At 49.9% G+C, this 20938-nt stretch overlaps 1 protein-coding gene across 1 annotated transcript; it reads right to left on the bottom strand.

The window, feature by feature from the left end:
* Nucleotides 1–332: 332 nt before the first annotated feature.
* Nucleotides 333–15505, bottom strand: LOC115651486 (zinc finger protein 883-like). Its single transcript, XM_030562579.1, has 4 exons — nt 15240–15505; nt 14605–14718; nt 9299–10232; nt 333–1770 (listed from the first exon to the last, which is right to left on the bottom strand). Exons 2-4 carry the CDS (start codon nt 14681–14683, stop codon nt 1014–1016), a joined length of 1770 nt encoding a protein of 589 aa, XP_030418439.1. The 5' UTR covers nt 14684–14718; nt 15240–15505; the 3' UTR covers nt 333–1013.
* Nucleotides 15506–20938: the final 5433 nt, after the last annotated feature.

The following is a 20938-nucleotide window of genomic DNA, read 5'->3' as shown; positions in this document are numbered from 1 at the left end:
CACCTGGTCACCCTAGTATCCCAGCATGAATTGCTCCTTGTCCCAGTGCCCCTCCGTGTCCCAGCATGCACCACTCCCCATCGCCCAGCCTGCACCACTGTCACCCTATCCCCCTGCATAGAACCCAGGAGTCCTAGCTCCCTTCCCCCCCTCCTCTAACCCACTCGATCCCACTCTCCTCCCAGAGCTAGGACAGATAACCTGTAAGTCCTGGTTCCCAGCCTCATGTGCTGCAACCCACTTCCCCTCCCAAAGTGCCTACAAAACACACTGCCAATCTGATAAGGATTTTGAAATATATATGATTTATTTACTTTTTACGTCAAAGAAAACATTATCAGTTAACCTGGAGTACAGTCAGCATAAGACAACCATAGACAAGGAGGAGAGAATCTAGGTTCCTTCTCCCTCCAAACATGACACAACGAAACTTTATTCCAACATAATGACTCAAGTACACGTATAAAACTATTGGCTTCTACCCATGGACCAGCAAACAGTATATCAGAACTAGCTAAAGTGAATCTCTTATATTACCGTAAGCATTGTCATTAGGCCTTTGATTTGTGTTGCCAACAGCTATGGGTATAGTTTGGCCAATGACCAGAACATCTGTTTGGGTTACATTTAAAGTCACAAAACTAAACCCCACTAGGCTGAAATTCACAAAACAGAATTAGGACGATCCAAGGCTATAGCCCAGTATTACTAGAATAAACAATATGATCCTTTACTATGTGACCACTCAACAATGGCCCATTTGAGCATAGCACTCGGCCAGACAACACTGGACAGTACGTAACACCAGGGATATGCATCTTTTTTCCATCATAGCCTCAGATGCAAGGAGGTAGTAATTTGAGTCACTGTCTCTTGACCCTAAATAACATCATAATTCATCCACGTAGTGTACTGAATGCCCTCTAGTGGTAGGTCTATTTACAGTAGTAATACTTATGTCGCGCTTATAAATATTAACTAATAAAAACTTAGGTCAGTAGTGTGTTATCACCCTATTTAAGAGTGGGGAAACTGAGAGCAAGGAAATTACTTGCCCCCTTATGGGTCAGCAGCAGCTGGTGGCGGGTGAACTGCTGCTTGTAGCGGAAGCTCTTCCCACAGGCACTGCAGCTGTAGGGCTTCTCCCCGGTGTGGATGCGCCGGTGTTTGACCAGCTTGGAGTTGACGTAGAAGCCGCGCCCACAGTCGGGGCAGCGGAAAGGCTTCTCGCCGGTGTGGATGCGCTGGTGCTCGATGAGGGTGGAGCTCTGGCTGAAGCGCTTGCCGCACACCGTGCACTCATAGGGCCGCTCCCCGGTGTGGGTGCGGTGGTGGGACACCAGGTGGGTCTTCTTCTTGAAGCGCTTGCTGCACTCCCCGCAGGCAAAGGGCTTCTCCCCAGTGTGGGTGCGCTCGTGCTTGATGAGGTTAGAGCTGAGGCTGAAGCGCTTGCCGCACTCCCTGCAGCCGTATGGCTTCTCGCCCGTGTGGGTGCGCAGATGCTTCACCAGGTTGGAGGTGCGGCTGAAGCTCTTGCCGCACTCGGGGCAATGAAAAGGAGTCTCCCCGGTGTGGGTGCGCTGGTGCTCGGTCAAGGCAGAGCTGCGGCTGAAGCTGCGCTGGCACTCGGGGCAGGTGAAAGGCTTCTCGCCCGTGTGGGTGCGCTGGTGGCCCAGCAGGGTGGAGCTCTGGCTGAAGCGCTTGCCACACTGGCCACAGACGAAGGGGCGCTCACCCGTGTGGATCCGCATGTGCTCGATCAGCACCGAGCTCTGGCCAAAGCTCTTCTCGCACTCCGTGCACCGGAAGGGCTTGTCCGCTGGCCGCCGGGCGGCAGGGCAGGGAGGTTCCAGGATGCCCAGAAGGTTGATGAAGCCCGGCTCGGAGCAAGTGTGTTTAATCCGTCTCCTCCTTGGAGGGTTTCCCTGGTGGTTTCCAGGGACACAGACACTGGGGGACATCCCATGTGGCTCTGCTTTACTTGCTGTCCCGACACCTGCCAGGAGAAGAAGGATTAATAGATTATCGGGATAGAAGGGACCACGGTGATTATGTCTTCTGATGGCCAGCAAAGCGCTTGGATTATCAGTCTTTGGGGCAGGTACTCGATGGCTGCTAAGCACTCCTGTAATACACCGAATACATAATGCACTGCACCTAGCACTGGGGGACCCTGATCCATGACTGGGCTCATAGGGGCTATTGTAAAACACCTAATAAATCATCACCATCGGGGATCCCTCGATTTGAGGATGATCTAGGTAACCTGCTCAATGGCTGGGGAAAGGAATTCCCTCCCTGCACCAGGGAGAAAAGGGATGGCGAAGGATGTAAAAGATCCTAATCAAGAGGAACTGGAAGAGGCCGGGTCTGCCCCCAGCATCCCATCTGAGCCCTTGGGGGGGGGGAGGGAATGGGGTGTCCTCAGCCAGGCAGGAGCCAGACAAAGGGGGGAGGATCGAGGAAGCCTTGCTGGGGTCCCAGCTGCTCCCTTCTCTCCCGGACGCTGCGAGCCGGTGTCACTGATTCACCACCTGGGAGCTGCCTTTCCTCCGAGCCCCGCGGCTCGGCCCCGCGCTCCATGTGGGCGATCGGGGCAGGCGCTGGGAACCCCGCTCAGCGGGCGGGACCAGGCTCCAGCCGGGGCTCCCGGCTCAGCCCAGCATGCCAGGGGGAACCCACTGATGATGTCATCGCCCCGGGTCACGTGATGAAGGGGGAGCGGCTGTTACTAGGAGACCAAGGGAGACAGACAGGCCTAGAGGGCCTCGCTGGCTTGGTTCCTGCAGGATACACTGTTATTAACAAAGATGAGCTGTGGCCCCATTGCCATCCGGTATCCCAGCATGCACCACTCTCTCCTAATATCCCCCCCACCCAGTGTTCCCTCCTCTCTGTTACCACGATCTGCCCCTTATCACCACCTCCCAAAGCTGGCCAGGGAACTCATGTATCCTACCCCCCCCTTCTTTAGTTGTGAGACCCCACTCTCCTCCCAGAGCTGGGACGAGAACCCAGCCCAGAGTCCTGCCTCCCAGCCCCCCTCTAACCCACCAGAGTCCGCTTCCCTCCCAGAGCTGAGATAGAACCCAGGAGTCCTGCCTCCCAGCCCCCCTCTAACCCACCAGACCCCACTCCCCTCCCAGAGCTGGGATAGAACCCAGGAGTCCTGGCTCCCAGCCCCCACTCTAACCCACCAGACCCCACTCCCCTCCCAGAGCTGGGATAGAACCCAGGAGTCCTGGCTCCCAGCCCCCACTCTAACCCACCAGACCCCACTCCCCTCCCAGAGCTGGGATAGAACCCAGGAGTCCTGGCTCCCAGCCCCCACTCTAACCCACCAGACCCCACTCGCCTCTCAGAGCTGGGATAGAACCCAGGAGTCCTGGCTCCCAGCCCCCACTCTAACCCACCAGACCCCACTCCCCTCCCAGAGCTGGGATAGAACCCAGGAGTCCTCGCTCCCAGCCCCCACTCTAACCCACCAGACCCCACTCCCCTCCCAGAGCTGGGATAGAACCCAGGAGTCCTGGCTCCCAGCCCCCACTCTAACCCACCAGACCCCACTCCCCTCCCAGAGCTGGGATAGAACCCAGGAGTCCTGGCTCCCAGCCCCCACTCTAACCCACCAGACCTCACTCGCCTCTCAGAACTGGGATAGAACCCAGGAGTCCTGGCTCCCAGCCCCCACTCTAACCCACCAGACCCCACTCGCCTCTCAGAACTGGGATAGAACCCAGGAGCCTGGCTCCCAGCCCCCCTCTACCCACCAGACCCCACTCGCCTCTCAGAACTGGGATAGAACCCAGGAGCCTGGCTCCCAGCCCCCACTCTAACCCATCAGACCCCACTCCCCTCCCAGAGCTGGGATAGAACCCAGGAGTCCTGGCTCCCAGCCCCCACTCTAACCCATCAGACCCCACTCCCCTCCCAGAGCTGGGATAGAACCCAGGAGCCTGGCTCCCAGCCCCTACTTCTCTAACCCACCAGACCCGAGGACAGAACCCAGGAGCTTGGCTCCCAGCCCCCCTGCTCTAACCCACCAGACCCCACTCCACTCTCAGAGCTGGGATAGAACCTAGGAGACTGGCTCCCAGCCCCCCTGCTCTAACCCATCAGACTCCACTCTCCTCCCAGAGCTGGGATGAGAACCCAGGCTGGAGTCCTGGCTCCCAGACCCCGCTGTAACCCACCAGACCCCACTCCCCTCTCAGAGCTGAGATAGAACCTAGGAGACTGGCTCCCAGCCCTCCACTCTAACCCACCAGAGTCCACTTCCCTCCCAGAGCTGGGGATAGAACCAGGAGTCCTTGCTCTAATCCACCGGAGTCCAGTCTACTCCCCTCCCAGAGCTGGGGATAGAACCCAGAAATCCTGGCTCCCAGCCCCAGCAGCTCTAACCCACCACAGCCCACTCCCTTCCCAGAGCTGAGAACAGAACCCAGGACTCCAGACTCCTAGGCCCACCCCAGCTCTAATCAGTAGGCACCACTCTCCCAGGGTGCATCACTTTCACAGTGCACTGCAAGACAAAGCTGACATTTCAGGGACTTTCACATTTATTTTCGGTGACAGTCTACTGATGTTTTACGAGAAAGAAAGAAAACAGCAGCAGTTAAGCAGGAATACGGTCAGCACAAAACAACCAGAGACACCAGAGCGGATAACCTGAGTTGTCTGCCAACATAAAACGACACAGTAACATTTACTTTAATGAATCGATTCAAGAGCATCTCTGATATAGAAGTCCTACAGTGGCTGATGCACAGAGAGATTAGCCCTAGTAGTATTGACAGTTAAAGCTAAATCTCCTGTGTTATCACAAGCATCTCAAGTGGTTTTGGCGTTAGATTGGTTTTAGATTCATATAGTGGATGTTTCATGTACGTAGTGTTGTCAGCTCTTGTGATTTTATCACAAGTCACACAATACTTGTTTTTCCTAGCATCTCAACTCCTGAACTTATCTATGTAAAAAAATCTCAGGTTTCATTCCAAAATATAAGTTTCTAGCCCTTGTGGTTACAGAGAAAAGTGTGAAAAGGCGGCCTCTAAAGGCACAAAGAAAAAGAACCACAAATTTCTCATGTTTTAAAAAAGTCTTGATTTTTTAACCCTATCTTTTGGGGGGTGGGGGGAGGGAGGACACTGATTCATAGACTTTGAACACTTAGGATTGGCAGTACTGTATGTGCAATCTGGTTAGCCAACAAGAAGTCAGCATAGTTTACATTAAAATTCACAAAAAGAAAATCTGTTACATTTAAATTTACAAAACAGAACTGGACAGAATGACCCAGACTGATGTGGTCAGGTAAGAGCCCCCTATTTCTCAAATTAAACAATATGATCCTTTATTACATAATCACTCAATACTGGGTCATTTCCCATGGCATTCTGCTAAATGATACTACGTGCTAAATCATTACCCCAATGGATATGCAGTGTTTCCCTGCTTTAATATCAGGTTGCCATTTGTGTCACTGCCTATGGACCCTAAGAAATGTAGCAATTTGTCCATCTAGTGTTTGGAATGTCCTCTAATGATAGGTCTATTTACAATACTCTTTAGTTTAGGAAATGTGTGTTGGACTGTACTACCCAGAATATTTAGTGAGGAACTGGATGTTCCTGTGTTTTGAGAACGAAATATAAAGAACTGTGCATTGCATGGATCAAATTGCAAGGTCTCCGCATCTGATTCTGCTCTCATTTACACAGGTGTAAATCAGGAATAACTCAGTTGAGATAAGTCCTCTGAAGTCACACTGCAAGTCAGTAACAGAACTGGAAATAGAACACAGGAATCTTGATCCTGGTAGCCCCTAGCTCTAACCACCAGACTCTATTTCCTTCCCAGAGCTAGAAATGGAATCCAGGGATCTTGATTTCCAATTCTCCCTCCTTCCCCTCACACTGTAACCACTAGATCCCACTCCTCTCATCAAGCTGAGATCAGAGCCCAGGAATTGTGATATCGAGTCCTCTGCTCAGACCATCACTCTTTTCCATCATATTAATGGAAGTACCCTATTCTAGTGTCTATTCATAATGAGTAGAGTTAATACTCAGGAACAAAAGCTTTGCTTTGATTTTCAACCTGGCTTTTGTGTGAGAATCTCAGCTGTAACATTATCTCAAAGTAGGGCTGTAAAAACACATAAGAACTAGTCTATATGGCAATGTAACACCACAATCAAGCGTCTAAGAATGTTCTCTTTATAACCATTAAGAGTCTAATATAGTAATCCCTCTTAATACAGGGGTTTGCAATCATATACAGTAAAACCTACTCTAAGAGTTACCTCCAATCTACCTACCTACCTATCTTTGCAATCATCACTCCAGAATCACAAGGCTAACTTCAGTCAGAAGCAACCTCTTTGAATTATCCCTAGTTTACATTTTGCTTTATTAAAAATAATATTGAGTTTATATTTGGGTGTGAATTTAATCCCATGGAACGGTGCCCTGGGAGACTGGATTCTCTAGGCACGTTCATAGGAGCCTGGGAAGTGTGAGATGGAGCTTGCCCAATACACACACCCTGTGCCCCTCCCGCTGTGCCTCACCCTGCCCTGGAGACTGGATCCACTGCGTACTCTCAGAACGGATTCAACCCTGCCTTGAAGGGATGTCTTGGGGCCAGAGAACGAGAAGGGAGCTCAGTCGCTGTGGTCCATTCAGTTCTCAGCCTCTCTGCTAGGGCTAAGGATTAGGGCTGGTGATTAAGGGATGTGGATGCTCGCCTACTGGGAAGCAGACTGAGGCTCAACAAACTTGTTTCATACAAGGGGTCACCGGAATGATAATTGCAATTGTCCTAGGCTGATTTGCATTAGTGACGTACAGGCTGAACGTCTAGGAGACAACTGAGATTCTGCAGTCGCTGAAGAGAGACATTTGGTGACCTCAACATTCAGGCACTCCCTACTACAACTCTTCCTCCCATTCAAATAGAGATTAATTCCCAAGCTTTACAGTTAAAAAAAAAAAAAAAAGGAAAATAGAGAGACCTCTCCAGATCAAATCCATCTCCCCCATAGTTCACAGGCTCCCTTGACTCTCACACAGCATCAGCATCCTTTGCCCAGTCATGCACCACATTCTTAGCCTTGGTGGGGGACAGAAACAGTACAGTGTGCAGGCAAAAACCTTTCTGCTTGCTCCATCTTGGCAGGTGCCTGTGGGTTCGTCCAAAAAAATAGAATCACAGAACCACAGGGTTGGAAGGGACCACAAGGGTCATCTAGTCCAGCCATCTGAGACAGGAAGATGGTTTATTTCCCCCAATGGCTGATGTATAGAAGACAAGAGGACACTTGTCTTAACAAATCACTCCATCCAATTTCCCAGGAGAAGCCTCTCCTGAGCTCCTGGGGATCCCAGTCCAAGCTGGAATCTGAAATGCTCCTTCTGCCCTCTGGCACCTCTGCCTCACTCCCCGCAGCTTTGTGAGCCGTGGCCACATCCTGCTCCAGCCCCACATTTGGATGAAACGACGAAATGGAGGGCACGAGACCGAAGCACTTGGCATATCTCCCCGAATGAGCACAGGGACACACAATGCCTTTGTGCCTCATATTACGATACCGCCTCCATAAGGGGCAAAGGTGAATTCAGCCCCTTTTCAGGCTTTAGCCTTACTGCCTACGGAGCTACTTAGTGCCAATGTAATGGTGATTTTGTGGCAGACACACCCATCCTGCTAAGAACAAGACTGAGACCCAATCAACTCATTCCATGTAAGGGACTCCTACACCATCAAACGGTGATGGCTTCAGGCCATGCTACCTACTCAAGGTCCCCACCTCTTGCAATAACTAGAATGTCCATTTCATGGGGGTTTTTTTTCCACCCAATCTCTGATCTTCCAGACATTTGCTCCTTTTGTGGTGGCATTAGGCCTCAGATACCTGTCCAGATCCAGTAAGAGCTGAGGCTGCCAGCTGAAGGACTTGCTGTCCACAGTCTAAGGGTCTGTCAACACGAACATTTAGTTTGTGGCAAGCTGGGTTGTGAATCAACTCCACACTAGTCTGCTGCAGACTAAATGCTGGCAGAAAGTCTTCTTTGAAATTGGACTAGATCAAAGTGCATTAATGAACTGTTAATACGTGTCAGTAAGGTCCACAGGGACAGCGAGTCTGTGGCAGGCTAGCACAGAGTAGACTGACATCCCGCTGCCGCAAACTAATTGTAGTCAAGACCTAAGAAACAACAGCCTTCCAATGGACTTAGTCTGCTTTGCAAGATTTCCTCTGTTGTATTGACAGGGAATGGCAATAGAAAGTGACACTGTTAACCTGTGGAATTCCCTGCAGCAGGATATTATGGAGGCAAGTATCTCACTAAATCATTCAAAAAAAAAAAAAAAAAAGGATTTGATGTTTGTAGGAATAAGAATAGCACCTGCAGTGACACTGGACAGGATGAACACTGAAATGTCAAGGACATTTGACCCTCATGATCCACCATGGAAGCCGAGAGCCAGTTGCAGTCCAGAAGGAACTGCTTTCTCCCTCAGTGGTACACAGCACAGTGAAATGCATTCAATATTTCCTTTGCAGCATCTAGCATTGGCCACTCTTGGAGGTAGGATAGTGGACCAGATGGACCATTAGTCTGAACTGGTGCTGCAGGGACGGGCGTGGGAGATATTGGGTAGATGGGTCCATTAGTCTGATCCAACATGGCAAGAAGTAGGGGGGATATTGGGCTAGACAGTCCCACTGGGCTGACCTGGGGCAGCAGGGAGCTCAATGGGAAACTTTCAGATATTTTGATCCACCAGGAAAGGGGGATGATACTGACTAGACAATTGATCTGATCTGGGGAAGCAGGTGTATCAGGTTAGATGGACCCATTAGTCTGATGTGGAATAGCAAGGAGTGGGGTACAGGGTTAGATGTAGGGAAGCAGGAGGAGGAATATCACGTTGGTCTGTGCCGGAGTGGCAGGAAGTGCTGGGGGAAGAATGTGGAGCTAGACAAGCCCATCAGGAATTCCCATATTCTTAAAACAGGAATCATAGAAACTCCAGCTGCAAGAGAATCAGAGCTGGGCCAAACAGCTTAGAGAAACACACGTCAATTCCAGCTCTGCGTTTGGCCCAACGGAGCTCAACCACATGCTGACTCTAGTCCCTGATCCCCCTCATCCCCGGAGCGGGAGCTTGCCTGCTTTAAACAGTCTCCGTGATCTGTATGAGCGGGGCTGCCGCAGCCCACGGTCCCACGGTCAGGACAGCCACTGGCTCCTCCCCGTCCGCCTGGTGGAGCTTCTGGTGGCGGGTGAACTGGGGCTTGTATCGGAAGCTCTTCCCACAGGCGCTGCAGCCGTAGGGCTTCTCCCCGGTGTGGATGCGCTGGTGCTTGATGAGGTTGGAGCTGACGCAGAAGCACTTCCCGCAGTCGGGGCAGCGGAAAGGCTTCTCGCCGGTGTGGATGCGCTGGTGCTCGATGAGGGTGGAGCTCTGGCTGAAGCGCTTGCCGCACACCGTGCACTCATAGGGCCGCTCCCCGGTGTGGGTGCGGTGGTGGGACACCAGGTGGGTCTTCTTCTTGAAGCGCTTGCTGCACTCCCCGCAGGCAAAGGGCTTCTCCCCGGTGTGGGTGCGCTCGTGCTTGATAAGGTTGGAGCTGAGGCTGAAGCGCTTGCCGCACTCCCTGCAGCCGTAGGGCTTCTCGCCCGTGTGCGTGCGCAGATGCTTCACCAGGTTGGAGGTGCGGCTGAAGCTCTTGCCGCACTCGGGGCAATGGAAAGGGGTCTCCCCGGTGTGGGTGCGCTGGTGCTCGGTCAGGGTGGAGCTGCGGCTGAAGCTGCGCTGGCACTCGGGGCAGGTGTAGGGCTTCTCGCCCGTGTGCGTGCGCTGGTGCTCGATGAGGGTGGAGCTGCGGCTGAAGCTCTTCTCGCATTCACTGCAGGTGAAGGGGCGCTCGCCCGTGTGGATCCGCTGGTGCTCGATGAGATTTGAGCTCTGGCTGAAGCTCTTCTCGCACTCTGTGCACCGGTAGGGCTTATCTGCCGGGCGCCGGGGCTCCAGGATGCCCAGAAGGTTGATGAATCCCCTCTCCCGGTGAGCAGACCGACGACGCCTCATCTTCGGAGGGTTCACACGCAGCCTCCCTGGTCCACCCTGGCTCTGGCAGGCTGGAACAAGCCCCGAGACCGTCCCACATGGCTCCGCTTCCTGCTGAGGACTCACCTCATCCTCACTTGCCACCCTGTCACCTGCCAAGAGAAGAGGAGAATTAAATCACAGTAGGCAAGTGTGGAAACCAGGACTCAAATCCATCCCTGCAGACTCTGGATTCTGCTCCAATGTCACTCAAGGAAAAGATGGGACAGGCTCCTACAGGGATCAATCTAGATGGGCGCTGAAAGCCATCACTTTAAATTGTCACAGGCCTTGGCCTGTTGTGAATTCCATTCCTACTTCCACTTGCCAACAGCCACTTTTAAGAATCATTGTGGAAAACCAAAGTGAATCTGCTACAGCATCCAGGGTATTATCTATTTAATGAATCCTTTAAAGTGGTTTTCTATAGTCCATGCAAAATCTGGTGCTGCAGTCTTTATTTCTTAACCAGCATTATGGGTGAGGCCCAAGAACTGGCTGAAGGCTCAGTTATATCTTCCTGATACATTTCTTCAGTGGCTTGTAAAACCTCTTCCCTTTTTGCTTCTGGTAAATGGTTAGGTGGCTGTTAAATGTCAACCTTGTGGTGAACCAGGGCAGTACAATCTATATCTTTGTAGAATCAGAACAATTAGATTCCTAACCAGAAAATCTCTTAGACCGTTCTGCTGCTAGTCATTGAAATGTACAGCACTGCGTTGGAACAAGTTCAACAGAAACTCTGGGCAGGTCTACCCTAGAGCCGGGATCAACACTCTGAGATCGATCCACCAGGCTGTCGATTTAGCGGGTCTAATAAAGACTCGCCAAATCGACTGCAGATCGCTCTCCAGTCGATCCCTGTACTCTACCCCCGATGAAAAGAGTAAGGTAAGTCGATGGGACATTTTCTCCCGTCGACCCCCTGCGGTGTAGATCCCGCAGTAACTCGACTTAAGGTATGTAGCTGGAGTTGTGTAGTGTACCTTCACCCCTTTCGCTCTCTAGTTTTTTTTTCCCAATACCAGCATTTACTCGATCTATAGGTTCTCATTTTTCCACTGTGGGTCCCTTTTTGTACTAGTTGCTGTTTGAAACATTCAGCAAATGAAAAGAGATCCACTCCTGCTTCAGTGCCACAAGAACTATGGCAGCTAGAATTCCCCTGGGTGTTAAAGCAGGTCTCAGTACTCCCTATCTTCCCCCTTCTGGAAAGCTACCACCTCATGTAGCTGTTATTATGGTTTTTACCCCCTGAAGGTAGGACAATTTGCTCAAAGCAAACCAGTTGCTTACAAACAATTTGTTTCACCTAGGCCACATCTTTCAAGGGAGTTTCTGCAGAATGAATTTGTAAGACAGCTTTCTGGTATTTGTTATAGTAATTAGCCATAATGAAATCCAAATCAACTGTCAGATCCTCCACTCTATTGGCTATCAACTTCTTGCTCAAATTCCCGAGGTCCAGTTTTCAAACCCAATTTTCCCTACTTTTGGATTGGTGTATGTTCCCCAGTCACTGTCTCTATTTGGGACCATGTAGCTGGTTCAGTTTTAGATCCTCTATTCCGTAATATGGTTAACACGTCTGGTCTAATAACTTATCTCTGAGCCAATGTTCGTTATTCTTATGCATTTCACAGATCTTGTTACATATTCATATGAATATGTAACAGGATCATATTACACGTTCATACTCCCATTACTGTTGTGTAACTGCCCACATCTTAGCAAATACTGTGGATCTGATCCTTGTAGTTCCAAGTTTGCCCCTTCATCTTGGTGCTTCTCATTTCCCAGTTTGGTTGATGGACTTTCACTAAGTGTCTGTGAGGCTCAGTTCTGGCTTGCCTTAAATTTATAACAGTTCTTTTAGTAGATAATTTTTTTCCACAAGTACCAGTATTTAAATGAACTGCTACCCTTCATTTTTGCATTATTACCAATTTCCATTGGTTTACAAACTGAACTGAACAACTTTTCCAATCACTCAAAAATGTCATGAACCAGATTAGAATCCTCTGTTCCAGCAGGCACATTAGACATGGAGCTGTACTTGCAAAGCTCATGGAAAACATCTTCCTCTCTAGCAGCTGCTTCCTGGTCTGCTTCTAGGAAAGATTCAAGTTCTGTGGCAAATTCCACAGCCTCTCTGAGCATCCTTGGCCTCCTTTTTCTGATCTTGATCTGCAAGTCCAAGTCCAGCTGAGCATCTATACATCAGTCTATTGCTAATGTATCTTAGCAGGCCTCACTGGTACCTGGGTAAGCCAGGAACACAAATCTCTGCAAGTCCTCTGCCAGTTTAGGTGGAGTTTCTTCTTCCCCTCTTCTTCTAGCCCTTAGTTATGCTCTGGCCAGCTCAGATCGATGGCTAGCCCCAAACCAGAAAACAAGGGCTTGTAAAAGCAGCAAAGAGTCCTGTGGCACCTTATAGACTAACAGACGTTTTGGAGCATGAGCTTTCGTAGGTGAATACCCACTTCGTCGGATGCATGTCAAGGGCTTGTACCAAATCTGGATAACTCAGTTTTTCTCAGGTAAGTTCTGCCGCACCATCAGAACTGGACCACTCAAGTCAGCTGCTAGAGACCCTCCCTCCCTTCATCTCCCCAGACATTCATTGGAGCTATGATGTTAAACTGAGCAAAATAACCCTCCCAGGGAGCTATCCCTCATAGTGGGCTTTTGTATTACTTTACTGGGACAGAGAGTCCAAACTCTCCCCTCTGAGAGTTACCAATGTCTGGTCTTACCCAAGTTTTCAGGCTGGCCTGATTCCTTATCCAGGCAACTGACTTCCACTGTGGTCTGTGACCCTTTAAATTCCTTCTCTAGGAGATCTCTTAGCTCCTCAAGTCCTTGCTGTAGCTCATCTCTGTTAGCATGTTCCAAGCTGGCCGTAACTTCCTTGGTCTCCTCTATTTCCTGGAAAACCTTTTGGTCTATGATAGTCAGTTTGCTGATCACCTCACTGATCTGTCTTGCCAGTCTGGAGTGGATGTTTTGTAGCTGGGCTTTGAAATCTGCCCCGAATACGTTGTAACTGCTTTCCCAGCAAAGATACTATCTCCGAATGCAGGTCATTTCTCAGTCCTTTCTGGGAAACCTCTAGATGTTGCTTTAATTCCTTTTGAGAAGTCTCCAGCTCCTGTTTTAGGTCTTGTTTTAATTCCTTGTAGCCATCTTTGATTGTTGCAAGCACCTCCATTATCTGTTCCAGCTTGGTTTAACAGGAATACAGCTCAGTTTCTCTCCTGGAAAATCCATCCCACCTTCAGCCCAGTGTGGACCCTTTGGCCTGACCAGATAGACAATATTCAAGGTTTCGCCAGGTTTCAGAGTAGCAGCCATGTTAGTCTGTATCCGCAAAAAGAACAGGAGTACTTGTGGCACCTTAGAGACTAACACATTTATTTGAGCATAAGCTTTCGTGGGCTAAAACCCACTTCATCGGATGCATGTTTTGCCAGGTTGTTTCCATTAGGAGAAGAAATTGATCATATGAGTCAGGTATATTCTTTGGTTCAATCTACTTTGTTTACAAAGAATACACAGGACGTCTTGTTTCCCTGAACACAGTAGAAAAAAACAACAGTAGGCACTTTCCTTGCTCACTACTTCCAAGTCTGCTCCTCTAGTCCATTCAGTGTCATGCATATAACTTCTTCTGTCCCTGTCAGCTGGCTTTCCACCTCTCTCTCACAGATGGAGCTAGCCAAACAAACCCCTGGCCACTGCGTTTGCCCCCAGTCCAGGGAAACCGCTCAGACCACACGGCTCAGCCCTGCTCAGGCTTCTCCATGTGGTCCAGTGCATGCAAAATTCATTATTTATTTTCTTAATTTAATTAATTTTAAATGGACTTTTAAAAATAATGCATTAGCTATGAAAAGAAATAATCTAATCCTCCTGAGTTGTTTGTTTAATTCCACTTTTTTTCAGCGTGGGAAGTAAGACTGCCAGCTATGGTAGGTGGGTAAAGGCAGCTGTAGCTTTTGGGGAGTCAGGTACAGTGGAATAAGAAGACTAGTTGGATGTTTCTGTTAAAATGATCAGCAGTGAAATAGTGAACAGTCTGAATATTTAAACTGCCATTGTTAGGTTTGAGAGTCAATATCCCTTTGCAACGAATGGGGCAATTCATACACACACAGTTGTTTCACGTTGTCGGCAGGGTAGGTAGACATCACTGCATTGATACAATGGGTTTTGCTTTTAAGAATTTCTTTGCAAGTGTACAAGTGACACAAAAATTGAAATTTGAAGCACGATTTTGTGTCAATGTGTGGATGCCATGGCAAAATAATATACAGGGGGCTATGCTGTGAGTGCCAGGAGACTAGGATGCCTGCTTGGATGATACTGAATGAGATGAGAAGAGAAAAAAAACAGAATTGGGGAGGCACCCAGTGGCTTTGCTGGGATCCCAGCTTTCCTTTTCACTCCTGGACAATCTCTGAGCCAATGTCACTCATTCCTCACCTGTGGGTGTGTCTCTCTGGATCTCCCTTTCCTCAGAGCCCTGGAGATCCAGGATGCACAGCTCTTCCTCCTGCTCCATCCAGGAGATCACAGGAAGTTCGAGAATTGGAAATCCTGGTTGTGGGAAAGAAAATAGGTGAAATCAATATCCATCTGTACATGAAAGGAAACAAGCTCCACCAGAATAAGGACTTGAATACTGGTATAATTTCATTTACCCTAGAGGATATACGGCTATAATTATTTCAGTAAAAAAAAAAGCACCCCCGCCCCCACTAAACCACAATAGTTACATCAGTACAAATTCTGTATGTAGGCTAGCCTTTAGACAGTACGTTCTTTTACTATATGCGTGGACAGTGTCCTGTACCATGGTGCCACATTCTCAGTTGAGGCTTCTAGGTGTTACTGTAATGCAAATAATGGTGATGATAACAATAATTAGAGCCGGCTGGATAATATTCACTAAAAAAAAAAACTAGCTGGTTAATTTATCCCCCATCAATTAGTGGGAAAAAATGATTGCCCAATCTTTGTTTTTCATTGTGTGACTAGCCTTCAAATATCCAACCAATTTTCCTGTTCGCCACCAAAGAAATTGCCAAATTCATTTCAATTTAATGTACCAGATTTACCTTCCTTTACTGATTCAGGGTCAAATGAACTGCATTTTCCAAGTCAGAGGCGCTGGGATAGGATACATAGATAGCCCAGCATAATAAGATCTAGGGATGGAGAGAGGTAGAAAGAGAAAGAAAGAGATTTATATGGGGATAGAGAGGGGTGTATGAGAGAAGAAGTTTGTGGGGGACTGAGAATGAGATGTATGGAGCTAGAGAGAGAGAGAGAGACACAGAGAGGGGTCTGTAGGGTGACCAGATGTCCCAATTTTACAGAGATAGTCCCGATATTTGGGGCTTTTTCTTATATGGGAACCTATTACCCCCCGCACTCTGTCCTGATTTTTCGTATTTGCTGTCTGGTCACCCTAGGGGTGTATGAAGATGAGGGGGTGAATGGAGAGAGAAAGGGGTTTGTACGGGGTGGGAGAGAGAGAGACGGGGACTGAGGGGTGTGTAGGGGGATGGAGAGAGAGAAGCACTAGGATCTAGGGACAGAGGAAAGGACGGACAGACAGACACAAAGATTTCCCCAGCATCACAGACAGTCTGGCATAACTCCTGCCCCATGCACCCCCCACCCCAGCCTCAGCAGCAACCTACCCTGCTCCCCCCCCGGGGAGACAGCCCCCCCCCCGGGGAGACAGCCCCCCCACCCACTCCCTTCCCATCCCCACCCTTCCTGCAGAGCCCTCGGGCGACTGAAAAGCCTCCCGCCGCCGCGGCGAGGAGCGCGGGGCTCGGGGGCGGCCCAGCCTGCGGGGAGCTGGGGAGACGCGCGCGCGCGCGCTCCGAGCCCTTTTCCCCGGGACACCGAGCCGCTCACCCGCAGCCGCAGCTCAGCCCAGCCTCGGGGACAGGAATCGGCTGCGGTGCCGCCCCACTAAGCGCCTCCCCGGGAAAATTTCCCGGCCCGAGGGTTCCTGGCTGCCAGCGACCCGCGCCAGCCCGGCTTCCCCCAGCCGCCGGGCTCCCTGCGCTTTGGGAGTTCTCGGGGCGGGTGCCGGGGAGGAGGGAAGCGGTGTGTGCCTCTGAGGGTCAAGGGCAGCGAGCTGGGGTGACTGAAGATACGTATCTGTCCGTGGGAACTGATCCCAGCTGCAGAGACAGGACGAGCTCTGTCTATGGCCATGCCTATAGTTCAGTATAAGCATGGCCATAGAAAGATCTGTCTCTTCCTGTCTCTGCAGCTGGGATAAATTCTAGGGTGACCAGATGCCCCGATTTTATAGGGACAGTCCCAATATTTGGGCTTTGTCTTATCTAGGTGGCCATTACCCCCCGTCCCCGTCCCGATTTTTCACCCTTGCTGTCTGGTCACCCTACCTATGCTACAAAATTCAGGCAGTTTAATTTAAGGCTGCGTCTGCGCTGCGGGAAGATCTGTAAGACATATCTGGCTTCAAGACTGAGCTTGATACGTTTATGGAGGGGATGATATGATTAGGGTGACCAGATGTCCCGATTTTATAGGGACAGTCCTGATTTTTGGGTCTTTTTCTTATATAGGTTCCTATTAACCTGTCCTGATTTTTCACATTGGTTGTCTGGTCACCCTAGGTATGATGGGATAGCCTAATTTTGGCAATTGATTGATCTTTGACTATTAGTGGTAAATATGCCCAATGGCCTGTGATGGGATGTTAGATGGGGTGAATCTGAGGCCATGGCTACACTGGCACTTTACAGCGCTGCAACTTTTGCGCTCAGGGGTGTGAAAAAACACCCCTTGAGCGCTGCAAGATACAGCGCTGTAAAGCCTCAGTGTAATCAGTGCCGCAGCGCTGGGAGCACGGCTCCCAGCGCTGCAAGCTACACCCGTAAGGGATGTGGTTTACGTGCAGCGCTCCAACTACACTCACACTTTTTGAAATTTCAAGTGTAGCCATACCCTGAGTTACTACAGAGAATTCTCTCCTGGATGTCTGGCTGGTGAGTCTTGCCCACATGCAGGACCGGCGCTAGGGATTTGAGCGCCGTAGGCGGACAGCAATTTCACCGCCCCACGCGCTGGTCCCTTGGCTCCGCTGGAGCTGCCACAGTGGTGCCTGGGGACGGTCCGGTGCTCCGTGGCTCCGGTGGAGTTGCCGCCATCGTGCCTGCGGGAGGTCCACTGGAGCTGCGCGAGCAGCCCACCATCCACAGGCACGACGGCGGCAGCTCCACCGGAGCCGCGGAGCACCGGACCCTCCGCAGGCACGACTGCGGCAGCTCCACCGGAGCCACCTGCCGCCCCCTCCAGCAAAACAGTGCCCACCATTTATTCTGGTGCCCTAGGCGATTGCCTAGGCTGCCTAAATGGTAGCGCCGGCCCTGCCCACATGCTCAGGATTTAGCTGATCGCCATATTTGGGGTCAGAAAGGAATTTTCCTCCAGGGCAGATTGGCAGAGGCCCCGGGGCGGTTTCTCCTTCCTCTGCAGCATGGGACACAGGTCACTTGCTGGAGGACTCTGCACCTTGAAGTCTTTAAACCACAATTTGAGGACTTCAGTAACTCAGATACAGGTTAAGAGTTTGTTACAGGAGTGGGTGGGTGATTCTGTGGCCTGCGTTGTGCAGGTCAGACTAGACGATTGTAATGGTCCCTTCTGACCTTAAAGTCTATGATTCTATGATTCTATCTACCGTGTAGCAGCTCTATGGCGGCAGGAGAGAGCGCGTCTGTCCACATAATTAAACCACCCCCACGATTGGCATTGCACTGCTGGCATTGTTCTCCTGCTGGCATTGCACTGTGCTCACTACCTCTTATGCCGACGAAATGTGTATCACTCAGGTGTGTGGTTTTTTTCACACTCCTGAGCAACATAAGTTTTGCTGACATAAGTGGTAGTGTAGACACGAACAGAAGAATATTCACTAGGAGGGTGGTGAAGTACTGGAATGGGTTACATAGGGAGGTGTTGGAATCTCCATCCTTAGAGGTTTTTAAGGCCTGGCTTGACAAAGCCTTGGCTGGGATGATTTAGTGGTCCTGCTTTGAGCAGGGGATTGGACTGGATGACCTCCTGAAGTCTCTTCCAACCCTAATATTCTATGATTATATGATAAGAACATAAGAACAGCCCTACTGGGTCAGACCAAAGGTCCATCTAGCCCAGTATCTTGTCTTCCAACAGTGGCCAGTTCCAGGTGCCCCAGTGGCAAAGAACAGACCAAGTAATCCTCAAATGATCCATCCCTGTTGCTCATTCCCAGCTTCTGGCAAACAGAGGCTAGGGACACCATCCGTGTCCAGCTAATAGCCATTGATGGACCTGTCCTCCATGAATCTATCTAGTTCTTTTTGGAACCCATGGCCTAACATTCTGCAGTAATTACTTCGCTTGTGTGTCTCCTCTTTGTTTCTTGTGTCGGCCATGCACGTTCTCGCTAGGAGCTCTTGTATCAATTATATTGTCAGAGTGGAGCATTGTGGGATGGCTTCTGAAAGGCAGCAACAGTTAATGTAAGCAATGAAGTGTCTACACTGACACCGTGTCAACCTAACTACATTACCATTGACTCTATGCTTCTCATGGAGGTGGAGTTATTAAGGGTGTGTCTACAGTACAAAATTATGATGACCTAAGTTACGTCAACATAAAGCCATCACAGTAATTAAATCGCATTTGCATGTCCACACTATGCTGCATGTACACTGACGCTTCATCGACCTAACTACATTTGCATAATTGCTACGTCTCTCATGGAGGTGGAGTTATTAAATTGGTGTAGTGGGTGAGTTACATGGGTAAAAGCTAAATTTTAGTGTAGATGCTTACAAAGTTAGGTCAACATAAGCTGCCTTACATTGACCTAACTCTGGCCTGGTCTACACTACAGGATTAGGTCGAATTTAGCTGCGTTAGGTCAATTTAAAAATGACTGTGTCCACACAACCAACCCCATTCTGTCAACCTAAAGGGCTCTTAAAATTGACTTCTGTACTCCTCCCCGACGAGGGGAGTTTGCTAAAATCGACCTTGCTGGGTCAAATTTGGCGTAGTGCAGATGCAAATCGACAGTATTGGCCTCCAGGAGCTATCCCAGAGTGCTCCATTGAGACCACTCTGGGCAGCAGTTTGAACTCTGATGCACTAGCCAGGTACACAGGAAAAGCCCCGGGAACTTTTGAATTTCCTGTGAACTCAGCAGCACTTTGGTTTCAGGGTTATGGAAAGGTCCTGGCTGCCGGGGAGATGGATTTCCTTCACCACTTGTCTGTGCATTCTCCTTCTCCTCCTCCTTGTCCTCATCCCTTTTTATCTCCCCCCAGGTGCAAATGTTTCTACGCTCCCCCTATCATCTGCATCCCTGAGGTTATCGCAGATTAGAAGGCGAAAAAAACACACTCACGATTACATATTTTCCAAGCTCATGCAGTCCTCCTGCACTGATAGGGCACAGCTTAATGCATGGAGGCATCCAGTAGCAGAGGTTAGGAAAGAATCAACTGAGCACGAAGAGTGGAGGCAGGATGCAATGCTGAGGCTAATGGGGGAGCAAATGGACATGATGAAGCGTCTGTTGGGGAAGCAAATAGATATGATGAAATGTCTGTTGGAGCTGCAGGAAAGCCAACAAGAGCACAGACCCCCACTGCATCCATTGTAAAATCACATGCCCTCCTCCCCAGGTTCCATATCCGCCTCACCCAGACACCCAAGAACGTGGTGCGGGGGGAAGGCTCCAGGCACCCAGCCACTCCACTCCAGAGGATGGCCCAAGCAACAGAAAGCTGTCATTCAAGCAGTTTGATTTTTAGTGTGGCTACAAGAAACAATGTGGCCTTGTCCTTCCGTCCTCCCCCACCCCGCCCAGGCTACTTTGTCCGTTATCTTTTTTTTTTTAATTAATAAAGAAAGAATTAATGGTTTCAAAACAATAGTTACTTTATTTCAATGAGGGGAGATTGGCTGGCTTACAGGAAATTAAAATCAACAAAGGGAGTGGGTTTGCATCAAGGAGAAACACACACAACTGTCACACCGAAGCCTGGCCAGTCGTGACACTAGTTTTCAAAGCCTCTCTGATGTGCAGCACACCTTGGTGTGCTCTTCTAATTGCCTTGGTGTCTGGCTGCTCAAAATTGGACGCTAGGTGATTTGCGTCAACCTCCCACCCCGTCATAAACATCTCCCTCTTATTCTCACAGATATGATGGGGCACACAGCAAGCAGCAATAACAATGGGAATGTTGGTTGCACTGAGGTCTGACCTACTCAGCAAACAGCGCCAGTGAGCTTTTAAATGTTGAAATGCACATTCTACCACCATTCTGCACTTGCTCAGCCTGTAGTTGAACTGCTCCTTACTACTGTCCAAGCTGCCTGTGTAAGGCTTCATGAGCCATGGGAGCAAGGGGTAGGCTGGGTCCTAATATTCCCCCATGAGACCCCAAACATACCCTCCCTAGGCCCCCCAGTCTCTCCTCCTGCACCCCCAAAATAACCCCCTCAGGGACTGCCTAAATAGCTACCTTAGAGCCCCCTTTACTCCCCAATAGAGACCCTTCAGATGCTAAATAGTCCCCTTAGTCTCCCAGTATCATCCCCTCATGAACCCACAAAACAGACCCCTTTGAGAGCCCCAATATTCCTGCTCATGGACCCCCCAAGAGGCTACTCCAATGTGTCCCCCCCAGTCAGCCTCCTCTTGACCCCAGTGACAGTTGGGGCCGTTACTGCCCCTCTCCCTTCTGGCTTGCGCTGCAGGACGGAGTTCCAAAGG

Source organism: Gopherus evgoodei, chromosome 4 (genome assembly GCF_007399415.2).
Source record: "Gopherus evgoodei ecotype Sinaloan lineage chromosome 4, rGopEvg1_v1.p, whole genome shotgun sequence".
NCBI lineage: Eukaryota > Metazoa > Chordata > Testudines > Testudinidae > Gopherus > Gopherus evgoodei.
This window is presented reverse-complemented; position numbering and strand designations above follow the sequence as displayed.

Bases quoted from the DNA above. Each gene is read 5' to 3' on its own strand.
- LOC115651486 (XM_030562579.1), bottom strand. From the start codon at position 14,683: ATGGAGCAGGAGGAAGAGCTGTGCATCCTGGATCTCCAGGGCTCTGAG. The intron at 10,233-14,604 runs GTGAGGAATGAG...TTCTCTTGGCAG, and splicing joins CCAGAGAGACACACCCACAG to GTGACAGGGTGGCAAGTGAG. The intron at 1,771-9,298 runs GTTCACCCGCCA...CTTTGGCCAGAG, and splicing joins AGCTTCCGATACAAGCCCCA to CTCGGTGCTGATCGAGCACA.